We start from the raw sequence: 15641 nt of genomic DNA on the forward strand, positions 1-15641 counted from the left end.
GATTATGCCTCTATCCTCTAACACCGCGCACCCTGAAAATAAGAAATAGAGGACTGTGGGACCTGAAAATAGGAAAGAAATAAACATGAACGGTAGTTGTAAAAAAAAAAAAAAAAAAAAAAAAAAAAAAAAAAAAAAAAACTAAATTTGGGAAAAATCTTAACTTTTTTTTTTTTTTTTTTTTAAGATTTTAGCCAAGATTTGCTCTTGGCATCTTTAGCGAAAATAAGCACAAAAAAAAAAAGTTACACACACAGATATATATATATATATATATATAAAGCGCAACAATTTTTCTACTTTGTGTTTCATTCAGGTACCTGTCTAGTATGACTAAAGAATTCATATATGATGTTAGAAAAAGAAGGAATGTTCTCTCGGGAACTCGTATTTGAAGCTTGTCAGCTACAACATACCGCTGAGAGGAGAGGAGGTGAGAGGAGACAAAATTTTCGTGACGAGTTTGAAGACGAGATCGAGTTGTTCTAATAGACATAGATACGTTTTTGAGACAAGACGAGATAATCTCAATTCTTGTCTCGTGCATATCCCTACCACTGGTTAAAGAAACTAATTTTGTTCCAAGTGTAGAGTGTATTCTTTTCAATCCACCATATTTCATTTCATTTAGCACTTTTCATCCAAAATATTTTCTTTGTTGGTTTTTGAGCTCTTTCCCTTCAAACTCTTTTTACGCCTTCTCAGTATAATTCACATTGATCACTGAATGCGAAGCGAAACGCCCCGATAATGAAGCACTCTCTACGGGGCGTTGGCATGCGTCAGTCTTTTTTGGGAGTTTCCCCCTTCTCTTGTAGAGCACGAATATTTTGAGGTGGATGGCCAACATCAACCAATAATTTGGTGAAGAGTCTGTGTTCGCTAACTGCCAGCAGCTGATATTGTACTGTGTTGAGGCCATCCAGCCGATAGCGGCGACTTGATGTTCGCACAAGCTTGTAGCGTACTTTGGACACAAGTGGTTTCCTCTTCACATGCTTGATCATTGTGTAGCGGCCTATCCATTCCGGCGGTCGACTGATCACAAGACCCACTTGCTGGACCCTGTAGAATAAGATCAAATCCTAACCAAACATTGAAAATAATTAAAGAAATACAGATATTAAGGTTTTGTAATATTGTTTAACATTCCTAATACCTATTAAAATTGTAAACGTCTTTCAAGATTAAGAGCCTAGTTTATTTATTTAGGCTTTTATAGATAAAAGGCAATTATGAAATAAACTAAACTTTTAAAATATAAGGAACCAAATTATGAAAGAAACCGAAATCGTTACTATTATTGGTAAGTGCATTTGTATATTCATGAAAATGTTTGTTAATATCAGTAACGTAACAAAAGCCATTTTACTTAGATCAAATTTACTCCTAGGTATCTAAATATGCAATACAATGACAACAAGAAATGTTAAAATAAATATAAAGATACCAGAAGCAAATGCATGTAGCAGCATACACAAGCAACTAACAAGCTAAGCGAACTTTAATATGTCGAGAAAAAAGTAGACTACTGAACCATGTGTAATACCGAATTAGAAATAGGAGCTCTGAAATGAATAATAAACAGCTACTGAGGTACCTGTAACCTTTCACCCTAGTGAGAACACTTTATTACTAAGTGATCGTGTCATCAATAAAAGGAGGCTGCTAATAAATTCAGATGATTGATGATGATGAAATGGTAAAGTTCTGGATTCGGATCTCACTTTAAACACTAGATTTCGTTTTATATAGCCTCTGTGTTGAGTAGGGCCGTTTAATTACAAACTACGTGAAATGGTACATCAAAATAAATTTTTAAAAATGAAATAAACCTTCACGTGGGGCTTTATACCATTATTTTAATATAGATGCGGAATGAACTGTAAACGGTCTTAATTTATGAATTCGTGGGAAAAGTACTTTTGAAAGATGTATTTGCTTAATAACTAATAATGTTGGTTATGTACCCACGAATCCTTCATATTATGACATATCTAGGTCTATTGCGGTGTATTTCAGTACACGCTGAATTCATTCTTCAAATATAATGTAGGGTTCCTACTGGTCAGGGAAGTCAGGGAAAACTCAGGGGAAATGGTGCGGGTCAAGGAAGCTCAGGGAAAAAGACTGGAAAATCAGGAAAAGTCAGGGAATTTTTATAAAATATATTTTTTCTAACATTAATTGTATACCAATTTCAGATTAGCCAACTATTATATAGGACGTTGCTCGGATTTTTATGGGAAGTAAGTGGATTGTACGTATGAGCAATTGATTACTGTTTGTCTCTATAGAATAAATGTTCTCATATATAAATATTCACCATTATTTATTCCTTATTTATATGTCAACATCATCCGACACCTGTCATGAAAGTCAGGGAATTTCCTGCCAAAGGTGAGGAAAAGTCAGGGAGAAGTCAGGGAAATAGAATTCTTCAGATCAGTAGGAACCCTCTAATGGCTCCAGAAGCCCGTTGATACACAATAGATTTCATTAATCATAACGAATTTTAACGAAATTAAAATTCACTATAATTAGATTCTTATCTTTATCCCAATTAAGTCAACATTGACTTTTAATGGAATAACTTGCTATTATCTGCCGGAAAACACTAACTCAAACGAGTAATATCATTATAATACTTAATAGAAATATGAATGTCAGAGCATTTCACACTGTTCATATTTGACGTAACATTACATCATTGCTTTCGCCCTTTGTTCCAATAAAATAGATGTAATCTTTAATTCTTTATGCTGAAACACTTCATAAGTATTTCTATTGTGGAACTTTGTTTCCATTTCTTTTAACGAAAATTAATTAATTCATTCATAGAGGCAATATTTACAGAAATACTATGATAAACATGAATATCCTTTTGGTTATCTCAGAGCAAATACATATGAGACTAGTAAAATTTACGCGTAGTCGTAAAGGATCGTCCTCCATTTGATTTTTATTAAACACATGCCATAGGAACTAAAGATCTGCACACCGTAATATTTTACAAGCTTGTGTAGCATGTCAAGATCTACCATCTTACCGAGTTTGATGCAGATCGAATGAGTTCGGTTGAACTTGTATGAAATATAGTGTCCTTGTCATTGATTGTTCAGGGAAAGTTCAAATTAAGACTGAATACTATGATAAGCATTAATATCTTACTGATTATAGGAAAATTCGACCGCAAGCTTACCAAAGTCGTGTACAATAATTAGTCACTGACCTGCTTATAGATCTGGTGATAATTGCTACAGAATTTTAATTTGTCTCAAGGATGTGGATATTGGAATACACAAAAGCCTGATTAGCTAAGACGTTTTGAATAATTTACATCAGATTAATAGAGTAAATTGTAAGTCTTCCTTTTTTTTTTTAAGTACGTATAGCGATGAAAATGGGAAATATAGTCTTACGTCACAGATGAGGAGAAGAAATAAAATACGCACGAATGGTATATTATACATGCATTTCTATTTATTCTAGAAAAATGAACAACTTAGAACAATTAACATCACAAAGTTAGGTTGTCAGTTACAATTTTACGAAATAAACTCAGCAAAATGTAGATAGGAAACAGTGTACCTAGATATATTAAGAATTACAGCTAATTATATTTTCCATACAGAGTAATATAATCTTCGAATAAGCATATCTTTCTAAAATTCAGATATACTTATTCAAAGTTCAGTAGCTCTATTATCTAATTATTGGAGGTAGCTACGTATGTAATTGTCTCCGTCAAAATGTGGACGAAAAATATTATTGTCGAAGTTTGTTCGATTAACATCGTGATAAGTAGAATACTTTTTACCTCATGTATTCGCAAATGAAAATCCGGCCATTACTTTATCAAATTAGTATTTTAACGTCGTTAACTGTAGGTTACATTAATGCATAAGATGATGTACTTTTACCTGTTGATAGAAGAAATTTATTTGTTCTAAATATGTTCGAACTTATCTTCCTGCAAAGTTACTTTATATAAGTTTGTTTGTTCACTGATCAGTCCGACTCCAAAAGGCAACTTGAAAATCATCAATGGGGAAAGAATTGTAAAACTTTTTAATTTACGAATTTATATTAATTTCTGGAATAATTGTGAAGATAATTTTCTACATGATCTTTAATTTTTGTGCATGAAGCTTTTTTAATCATTATATTCTAAGCCTTGTTTTCATTTACTTTATCTATGTTAACGTCTTTTTATTATTATTATTATTTTGTTTGTAATAATGACTCAAAGTGTTTGTGTCAAGTATGTATGTCCCTAATATTCAATATTGGAAGTTTTGTTGCATCTTCCTACACTGCAAAAACTAGAAATTCCAGAGCAATAAAATTTCCAACCTTAGGTATTACATAATTCATGCTCTAGTGACAATAAAACTCCAAACTTGTTTTTTTTTTCATACATGCCACGTACACTTAATTACTACGCTTTGTGTGCATTTAATGCACTTCCGTTCACAAAAGGCTAGACTACCTTCGAGAGTCTTAAGTTTAAAAAATTGAACCTAGAACCGTACGTCTCTCGGATTTGTGTTTACAGAGAAATTTGTTTTCTCTTCATTCTCACACGGAGTAACATGCGTAGTTTTATAAGAGCAATAAACCATCTGCACGTTGCCGCCAAGTAAATATATAATTGGCATATAGAATACAATCATAGCATATGACACAGATAGATTGAAAACCTAATATACAGAATACTGAGTGATACAGGATGACTCAAGTCTGTAGGGAACAGGATCATCAAGAAAGTAAGATAATATATATCTACATACAGATGGGGTAATTTCAAAGTCATGCTTAAGTGGTTTGGTGGTTAGCGTTATGGAACTCTGTGGAGAGGCTTATTTTAGCATGAGTTCGAATTTTGTCTACCAAAAATTAGTTTTTAAAAAGAGGAAGGATTAAATCATATACATATATTAAAACCAAATTATAAATCCTTCTCTGTAGTCGCTAACGCTCTCACCTTTTGTGCGAGCGGTCCTGGGTTCGATTCTCGGTGGGAATACTCTTTTGAAAAAGTATAACAGCTTTTCCAGCCCAGCCATCCAGAATGAGATTTTTCCTGAGTTTTCCTCATTCATACCACGCAAATGCCGGAATGGTTCCTAACATTGGAGGTGCATCGTGGGTCACGAGCTGCTGTCGCAGGGTAGAACAATAGACTCAGACCTGTACTGTCGACAATTTAGCGCGAGTGGACCAAGCAATTCAAAAGGAACTGATCAACAGAAAGGATACTGTATATCACTCTTACAACATATAACCGCATACATCTTTAATGTCCCGTCAGAAATTGAGATAACTTGGCTGGGAGGTTTTTAATGCACCCATCGTATAGTCCAGATCAGGCATCGTTAAAGTATAATTTGTTTTGATCTCTGCAAAAATGGTGTTAAGTTAGTTCTAAAAGAAGGTAGTGAAAACTAATTGTCACATTTTTTTTTGACCAGAAACCACAGAAGTTCTATAGCGGTGATGCTATGGTGTTATCGAAAAAATGGTAGATGGTCATCGAACAAAATAGTGCACATATGGTTCATGATGTTATTGTCAAATCACAATAAATGTATTCTCAATTTTAACCTTAAAAGGGCTCAATACTTTTTAGACAAGCTGATATCCAACAATGAATAAAATTTATTCTATAAACAGGTAAAATACGGTCTCCTACACATTAATTTATTTAATCATTATCATATCCTTAATTTAATCTAATCGTTATCCTATCATGACTAAGTCATGTCATGCTGTTAGGCTCCGAAGATAACATCAGGACATGAGTTGTTGAGATATTAGTAGCGTTTTTACTTTACAGACACTTAAGGTAATAAGAATCCCACTAGTATATAATGTGTTCCTTAAAGAAGTATCACTAATTAACATCGTAATAATTGTGTGCATTTTTCAAAGAGGCTAACATGAATATTTTAGAGATATTTCATTGTTTAAGTATATAACTAAACACATTTGTATGCTTTTTTTATGTGTCACTCCATCGCTTGCACATTAATGTCTATGTATAGATACTCATTAACCAACAGCTAGCCGTTATATTAATCATATTTGCCTTGTTACCCTCGTCCGTACACGTATTTGGTTATTGTACGTTATACATTATTATATTTGAGGTGCTTAGTATCAGGCCCGCCAAATCGTTCACTTTGCTTTTGAATACTTTGCAAAAACGTGTAGTGAAGCCCATACATATTACAACAAAGTTCCATATTTGAATTAGTTGATTTTTTTTAAAGCAAGATATCGAGTTTTCAAACAAAATCCATTCCATTCGAGTTTCCATTGAATTCTTTTAGATCAAATCCATAACAAACGATATATAACTCAATTTCATAACATGTTTTAACACATATAATCATGGAAAACACAACTACGTAAAGTGATGTAGGGAAATTGGATTTATTGCGAAGAAAGCTACGTAACTATAAACCTACTAACTGGACCTTCCTCAGTTAGTAGGTTCATAGTTAGCCACCATCGGCTCAACTGCAAAGTCATCAACTTATAGAAAATAGTTGTATTTTGAAGCAAACCTACCAGAGAATGTAATATGCGTATTTCTAATGTGGAAATTATTATCTACAGAGTAGTGTTGAATATATAATTTTCACTGTATTAATAGTGAAAATTATTTCTGCAATAATAAAACATTACATGTAATAAATACCTATCTTACTTTTCCATTCGCACATTGTGATTTAAATGTTTTAACTTATGCATTCTAATTATAATAATGCCATGTAGTTCGAACGCTAAAATTTCATTCGAAGTTTGATTTTGAGCGATGTTTCAGATATCGAACGAGCGGCAATGTTGGTTAGTGCTTAAGGTTTAAAAGTTTTAAACTAGAGTTTTACAGAAAACAAAACTATCACATTGGCTTTATATTAATGTATCATTCAGAACTACGAAATTTCTGTTGAAGAGAAGGGCGCCAACATATGCATTTTCAATGCTGACCTTAAAGAATTGTTATCAGTTTTGGCCAGAATACAAGCTACTGTGAAAAACTTTCATCCTTGATGACCAGAAGTATCAACTTGTTCGATGAAAAATGTGCTGGGTTATTTTTTTTTAAATAAAACTGCAAACCTAACAGCGCCAAATAATAGAAAGATTCTTCCCCGCAGAAGAAAGAAGATGTGCAATTATTGAAGAACCAACACAAACAAACAAAAATAATATTCAGATGAAAGTGGAAACAATTCAAAATATATTTTTATCAACATGTGCTGTGCAAAATAATAATAATAATAATAATCCTAGTTCATCAGTTAGAAAAAATATGACAAAAACAGAACCTTTTTAAAATAATAAATTAGGTAGAATAGCATAATCTTACAGTATTTCGAGATGATAAATATTTGTTAACATATTTAAACTTATAATAAAGTCAAGTTAAACATTGAAAAACATCAAATTAAGGATAACTTACTAATGAGCGTATTCTTTTTTTAACAAAAATATTTAATGGAAATTTTTAGATATAGAAACGGATTATGTTCACTTTCCATTATTTCTTAAGTAAATCGGGCTTTGAATAATTCAAGTTCAAACATGCTCTTGGAACAAATTAAATAGATTCACGAGGCATCACTGTATCTACCAAACGGAACGAGTATCAAGTGTTCGTTGAACTACTTTATTCTTTTGTCTCTTCCAGTTTTGGCGATAGATGCGGTTAAGATTCTTAATTCTACGAAACACTTGGAATATGTATGCTGCCCCAGTCCTGGAAGTAGCGAATATGAAAGGTGGCTTATTATGCTACATTTCCGTTGAGTGTTGATCAGCAAACAACTGGACGACATAAGGACTTGCCTTGCAAAAAGTAATCTTCCTTTAGAATGTTCGAGAGAAAATGTAGGCGGATACCCATTATCACTGGCGACAGTATAAATTACGTGATGTTTAAAAAAAAGGTTGAAATTCACGAATAGCAATATTGAGGCATGAAACAAGTGTAATCAGGTCTACTTAGAACTTAGCACTGAGAAAATATTATAGAAAGTGGTAGATTGAAACACTCCGGCATCAATGTTTCCTTAGTAACAGTACTATAAACTGACAGAATTGAATTAATCTAGAGAGAAATGGTACTAAGATGACCAGATACCACAATTAATAGGAGAAATAGATAGAAAGATTAAGGAGAGGGAAATAATACTAAATTGCCAAGAGAGAGCGTTTTCTTTGGTCTGTCCCTTAACATGTTTTACGTGGCACGTTTTTCATGAATTAATTTTCTAGTGTATTCGAGTCAGTAGTGAGCTGAATTAGTTATTATACTTGGACAATTAGTGGGCCGAACAGCGACTTGAATTTGATGTCATTTTATCTGGTGGAATTTTATCGTAGCTCCCTTAATTTCTAACCCTAGAAGTACAGAAAAATATTATGAATAATCTGTGCTGCACATGTGAAGGTCATATGGCGAATCAAACTGCACGGAACATATCAAACACATGAACAAAACTGAGATATACTTCTTAAATGCACTAAAGTATATATAAATATGTATTGTAATTATTGTTTAGTATGAAAATTTTGCATGAAACTACTAACACATTTTTTTGCAAGTTTCATTTCCATAGCGTGGCGTTCAACATATTGATGATTATATTGGAAGCGGAACTCCTGCATAAAGCTGTCTTTGTAGAGGTGGAGGAGTCCTCTGTGTTACTTGCATTGCTTCGTCCTTCTCTTGTAGAGCACGAATGCTCGGAGGTGGATGGCCAACGTCCACTAACAGGGTAGTAAAGAGTCTATACTTCCTAATGGCCATAAGATGATACTGTGCTGTATTTAGACCATCCAATCGGTAGCGGCGACTAGAAGTTGCCACGAGTTTATGGCGTAATGTGCTCACAAGTGGTTTCCTCTTGACATGCTTCATCATAGTATACCTGCCTATCCATTCTGGGGGGCGATCAATTGAAAGTCCCACTTGTTGTACCCTAAAGAGATATACGAATAAATGATGTTTTTGTAACTGGAAAGTGAACATGGCGAGAGTAATGTCAGATATTCTTTACTAAAGTTTAACTATAATGTGCAAATCATTATGTAAATTACATAGCAGAATTGAATGCACTAAACTGTTTCTGGTATAACTGAAAATAATTTTGTATTTGTTAAGTGTGAAGTAGGAACCAAGAAATCAAATACAACCGCTTAAATCAGAAAAATTGAACGCTAGGTCTCAAATTTTATTGTATTCTCTATCATTTGCATACTAGTATCTACTGATTTACTCAATAAATGTATTAAATAGACTGTTCCTGTGCTACCTGTACAGTTAACAACATAAATGGTCCCGTATTTGGTTTGGACTCACTATGCATTTCCAGTATTTGAAAATACAATGAAGATTACTGAAGCAACTTACTAGTCTAAATCTGCATCGGCATGCCATAATTTATGAGATAACGCAACGACTAATCAATTGGAGCACCTCAGTGTAATCCCACAGAAAATACATTCAATTGGCAAGGCATGATTTCCACAAAAACGTGAAAAGTTTCTACTTTAGTGCGGTTTGCGACATTTTTTCCCGATTAAACATTTAACTGTAAATATTTTAAACACTTAATAAACTATAAAACGCTCTTTGTAAACATGACTGTTCATTAAGAAAATGTTTAGATAACTTAAGTTTCTCAAAACATTTTTCATAAAATAATATTTAATAGTAATAAAAGAACCGTTAAACGTTTTGACAATTAGACGTTCAATAGGGAGCACTAATCTCCACTGGTATATCTAGCCAGGTATCTCCGAATTCTATCATTCATAGTTGAGGGGTTGGGGCATCTGTAATTCCAATGGATTTCTCCACATTTTTCTCACGAGTGCTTCGTGGTGATTTTATACAGTGATTGGGGTTACATTACTTATGTTAGTCTTTCAAGAATGGCTCAATTTCATAGCGAGTTGTCTTGCAGGAATGCCTCATTGATATATCAGTTCATAAATGGATGCAAATATATTTCAAGAAGATACGTATGTAGGATCAGTCATGCATCTTCTAGATATACCCAAATGTCTCAATTGGGTCCTCGAATGGCTACCATCTCGTCTTTTTATACATGATCCTGAGTCCAAATTAGAGAACAGACATGTTACTCGAATTTGACGTTAATTTGTAGCAGGGTTGGAAAAAATAGTTTAAAAAAAAAAAAAGAACAAAACATGTGTTTAAAACGTGAAAAAGATGTTCAAAATGTTTTAAACATGTTTTAAAACACGAACGAAAAAGAAACATGTTTTAAACATTTTGAACAGTTTAAAGCATATTTCAAAATCGTGTAATAACTTATTTGTTAAGACTTTTTATTTTTACTTGCAACCAGTAGTACAGATTCATCCTGTATATACTGATTAGTGCAACATTGATAACAGAAATAAAATCTTTTGACTAAAATGGCTTTTATATAGTTTTTAATGAATTTTTATTGGCCACTTGTTGTTCAAGATGATTTTCGAAAAAAAGATTAAATATTTGCGTAGCACACTGGTGATAATACACCTTAATATATAAAATTTCGTTTTTGGCATCTGTAATTCCAATGGATTTCTCCACATTTTTCCCACGAGTGCTTCGTGGTGATTTTATACAGTGATTGGGGTTACATTACTTATGTTAGTCTTTCAAGAATGGCTCAATTTCATAGCGAGTTGTCTTGCAGGAATGCCTCATTGATATATCAGTTCATAAATGGATGCAAATATATTTCAAGAAGATATGTATGTAGGATCAGTCATGCATCTTCTAGATATACCCAAATGTCTCAATTGGGTCCTCGAATGGCTACCATCTCGTCTTTTTATACATGATCCTGAGTCCAAATTAGAGAACAGACATGTTACTCGAATTTGAGGTTAATTTGTAGCAGGGTTGGAAAAAATAGTTTTGTTTTTTTTTAAAAAAAAAAAAAAAAGAACAAAAACATGTTTTAAACATTTTGAACAGTTTAAAGCATATTTCAAAATCTTGTAATAACTTATTTGTTAAGACTTTTTATTTTTACTTGCAACCAGAAATGACTTTTCAGTGTCACTGGTAACGCGCTTTTTTTTTTTTTTTTTTTTTTTTTTACCTAATTTCATTTGTGTAACACCAGTGGTTTGCAAATTACTTCGAGTAACCATTGGATTTAATATGACATTTTTTTACGGTATTTGGCTCAAATAATTGTATTGTTATTGGAATTGTACACACATGTACATAATTTTTACTCAATTGATCACCTGGAGGTGGGTGAAATTTTAGTTGCAAAAATTTGATTACTATTTCGGAATACTGATGCTAATAAAATTATTTTAAAATATTATATTTTCCAAAAGTGATGTGTCAAGCACGTTTCATGTTGTGCTAACTTTAGAATATTTTCTGCAAGCCTGTGTATTGATTGTTGTTTAACTCAATAATCGTATTGAAGAAAAACAATATTTGGGACATTCAGAGTACAATGGATCCAAGTACATTTTCAATAATGTTCAGTTTTGCTCAGCAAATGAATGCTATTTCAAAACGTAATATCTTCGCAGTCAAGAGTACGAAATAAATGAAACTAAATTCACGTGAAAGGATGTGGGCTAGTTTCATATGACAGCCGCTAGACAGGAGCGTCAGTTGGGACAGAATGGCAGCCGCGCCCACCCCCACTCTGAATTTCAGATTTTGGGGGCAGTAAAGCAGATTTAGAAACTTTTTGATAAGCAAAGTCCAACAGAACAAGTTTGAAGTCCTTACACCGAATAAATACGGAGGAAATATAGATGATCAAAACTGGAAAGTTGCTTAGGCGCAATTTCCAGAATTTTAAGCAGGCCCGAAACTCGAAAGTAGAGCCACCTTTGGAAAACTTGGTCAAAAAGAAAAAGATATATTTATATATAAAAGAGCAATATAAGCCTAAATCTCCTTGCGGCCAATGAAAATGGATTTTAACTAATCAAACTCCGTATTTATTCGGTGTAAGGAATTCAATTTTTTTCTGTTGGACTTTGCTCAGCAAAAGGTTTCTAAATCTGCATTACTGTCACAAAATTTGAAATTCAGGGTGGGCGATAGGAAGGCGGATGACCTCTAAACGGACACCCCTTTCTAGCGGCAATCATATAAAACTCTAGATTGCACCTTGTCACGTAGTTTTCTCTCTTTCTTTTCGGATTCGTGGTTGCGAATATATGACATTTTCCGTCGGTGTATTCTTTTTGACACACCCTGCATTTATTTAATGTAATTATGCATCATTGACTATGACATTTGGAGCTTGACTTGTTAATCTTTCGCACGCTGCAGCGTACACAATATCTTAAATTTATGAGCAGGGAGGGGGAAATTAGTCCTCCTGTTCCCCCGTTCTAGAAACGGCACTTGTCTAGCGGTTGTCCTATGAAACTCTAGCCCACACTACATCTTTTCACGCGGTTTTTGGTTCATTTATTTCGGACTCTTCGCTATCAAGATACTATGTTTGCTGAGCAAAAATTAACCTTTTTGAAAATGGACTTGGATCCTTGTGCTCTGAACGACCCATATCTAAAAATATTTTTAAAAAACTCTAAGTTGGAGCCAAATTTATCCTGCAACCCAAGTTTATTCGAAACGTATAATATTAGTTTCTTCGGTTTACTCGAAATTGTGTCCTTTTTTCTTCCCGTAAAACTCATGTTAAACGATTCCAAGTTGTACGAAGACTGAGAAGCAACATGTACTGTATGTATTAACGAATGCCTGCGATATTTTAATTTCAGAACCGCAATTTAGTAAAGAGCCCTTTGTTTTCTGAGTACAATACAAAAACTTGTTTCAATGATAATTCTTTTATTTATTGTTTAATATCATTTCTACAAGTAGAAATAGTCCAACCTTCGACTACAACACTTTCTCGCAAGTTAACTGATAAGCATTTAAGCAATACAAAAGACGATTAAAAAAAAAAAACAAAAAAAAAAAAAGGTAAAAAGAGACGACATAAATTGTGGATCAACATATCGACCTGCAGTAGCCACGAGAAATCTAAACATTCACACGGGAACAGTGTTGCCACAGTCCTAGTTCTGGAATGGGCTGAAAAATAGTACCAAATTAATACAAAAAGGGCTGGATTCATTATATTATCACAGTGTAATACATGGCTCTATAATACGAAATTAAAAGAAGTAAAGTTCTAGAACACTTCGTCCCTTTTTCCAAGAGTCCAAATCAGGAAATTGCTCTTTTTTAAAAATTACTTTTTAAAAACATCCAAATAGGAAGACTCCGAACAATTGTGGAAGTAGATGAAACTTTTCTCGCACGTAGGAAGTATAACAGAGGCCGCAAATTAAAAGGGAAAACAGTTATCATATTCGATATGTATTGTAAGGAAATCAAACACGCCTCTATTTCAAAGTGACCAATAGACCAAAACGGTATTACGGTCATATATGAAAAAAATATATAAAACGAGGAAAAAATCAATCAATCATGAGATGCAGGAAAAGTCTTAGTGACAATTTTGAAAATGTGCCAAGTATCTGTTAAATGGTGCTGAATTGGATAGAATAATTGTACCAACATTTTTCACAAAAGGAGCTGAAAATGCCAGCGTGATACCAACGAACCGATCAATGACAAAAAGTGCTGAATTTGATAATTATACCAAGGTGGCAACACTGTACGGGAATAAAATAGCCTCCTGAACAGGATCACTTTTTGGTAATTTTCTTTCTCTGGCAGATTTTTTTACAAAAATAAAATAAAATAAAAATAAACATATGTTTAAAACAAGTCTTAAAAAGTACACGTGTTTAAAACAAAATGTTTAAAATATATATAAAATTTGTTCTAACCAAAACCAATCGTTTAAATGAAGTTTTAATCATTTGTTTTAAACAAAACAACCCTGATTTGTAGGACCCGTTTCATGTAACCTCACTAATGTCACTAAAAAGGGACATTAAGTTTCAAGGAAATTAGATGAAAAGTTTCTATTTGTTCCGTCTCCTCTCGCTTGTTAGTTACGATATGAAGGAGATACGTTACGATATGAAGGAGTACATGTGACTTGTTTCATGCCTATTTGCTCACTCCACGATGATCATATGTATTCGGAATGTTATTCTCTTGATAATTTTTTACAATTTCTCACCACATCCGAAATAGAATGCCGAATATCAATTAGTACGCCTATCGAGAACAAAATATTACATGTCTTAAATACGTCAACTGGTGTTTATGATGAGTACCTATCCTTGAAAAACTTCCTTTTTCTACACATGTTTGAGCCTGGTTCACACAATTTGATGGGAATTTTAGAACAATCATCAGCTAATCTGTGGTATCTCAGTTCCAGAAGAAGCAATGTTTATAGTTACCATTTCTGATGTTAACTGTACGTCATCCATGCTTGTAGGAAAATATAAGAAATAATGAAATAAACGAAACTATTGATACGTAATAAATAGTGAAACGAAAGTGGCTAGTGACGGAATTTTTGGATGATTTGACAAGCCTTCAATGTTTAATTTAAGATTTGTATTCATATCAGTTGTTTTAGTGTGCTCAAATCTATATTTGTGTAGTGTATATTTTGAAGACCTTCATATCCGACTAATCACATAATCACAAATTTCATGGAAGAAAAAAATATTAAAGAACATTTTTCTGTCGTCAAGTGAATATGAAGTGTTTTTATCATATCGATAAGTCGAAATTAAAGAAGAAAATTGTTTTCACTTCTTCCTATCTGCCCACTCTTCTCATTCATTAACTTTAATTCCTTTTTTTTAATTCTGAAATCTCACATTTTAGAGGCATAATGTTAAAGCTATTCAATTACTATTCAAACAATACTTAACTAAAGGCAAGTCTCATAAATATCATTCTTTTTTTACATTTTATAGAATATGCTCTTTTCTTTTATGCTATCAGTTAATAATGCATGGAAAGACAACATACAGCGTTTAATATACATTAAATACACTAGTTACATCTATTCCGGAATACTTGTTTCGGGAATGCCGCTTTACATACAAATATCCTTTATTAAGTTACAAATGAATGACCCAAAACAATCTCGTTATGCTTGTATCCTGTATCCTAAAGTAGACACCTTATTAAATCACATTTCTAGTTGTAAAATTCGATTGTAAGTTTAAACTTAAGATCGGTTCTAACAGTTTTTATTAAATTTATTGAAAACATTTTCAGAAAGCAATTTAGCTAGGACTCGAGTTTGGAAAACTCATGTAAGGATGTCAGGAAAACTTACTTGAAGACTTTTAAACGTTATTTTTAAAACAACTCTAACCATGTTTATTTCAGATGCTAGAAAGGGATTTATCTTGCGCCCTGACCTAGCGAAAACAATCTATAAAAATAGAAAGTGTCTATAATAATAATAATAATAATAATAATAATAATAATAATAATAATAATAATAATAATAATAATAATAATAATAATAATAATCTTTGAGAAAGCTCATTTTATTACAATGAATTAAATACTGGTTTACAGTTCTAATGTAGGAAAAATGTAATTAGGTAGGTTTCTACTCGGAGATAATTCATTTGGAGTATAACGATTTTCTAAAATATCTGTAGAGTAC

General features: G+C 32.7%; 1 protein-coding gene across 3 annotated transcripts in view; it reads right to left on the bottom strand.

Moving 5' to 3' along the window:
- Positions 1 to 770: 770 nt before the first annotated feature.
- Positions 771 to 15641, bottom strand: part of LOC145693135 (beta-1,4-N-acetylgalactosaminyltransferase bre-4-like) — a 135237-nt gene continuing 120366 nt past the window's right edge. The window contains exons 7-8 of one of the 3 annotated variants that reach the window (XR_014132713.1): positions 8605 to 8996; positions 934 to 1065 (exon numbers count right to left, since the gene is read on the bottom strand). Coding sequence is in view for 2 of the 3 variants with exons in the window: in XM_081768871.1 (XP_081624997.1) it covers positions 8657 to 8996 (340 nt within the window). In the remaining variant the exon portion in view is untranslated. Of the gene's footprint in view, positions 1066 to 3456; positions 8997 to 15641 lie in introns of those variants that run through there. The other 2 variants (XM_081768881.1, XM_081768871.1) reach the window with 2 other exon arrangements.

The sequence above is a fragment of the Thermobia domestica genome, chromosome 1 (genome assembly GCF_964235325.1).
Source record: "Thermobia domestica chromosome 1, izTheDome1.hap1.1, whole genome shotgun sequence".
Taxonomy (NCBI): domain Eukaryota; kingdom Metazoa; phylum Arthropoda; class Insecta; order Zygentoma; family Lepismatidae; genus Thermobia; species Thermobia domestica.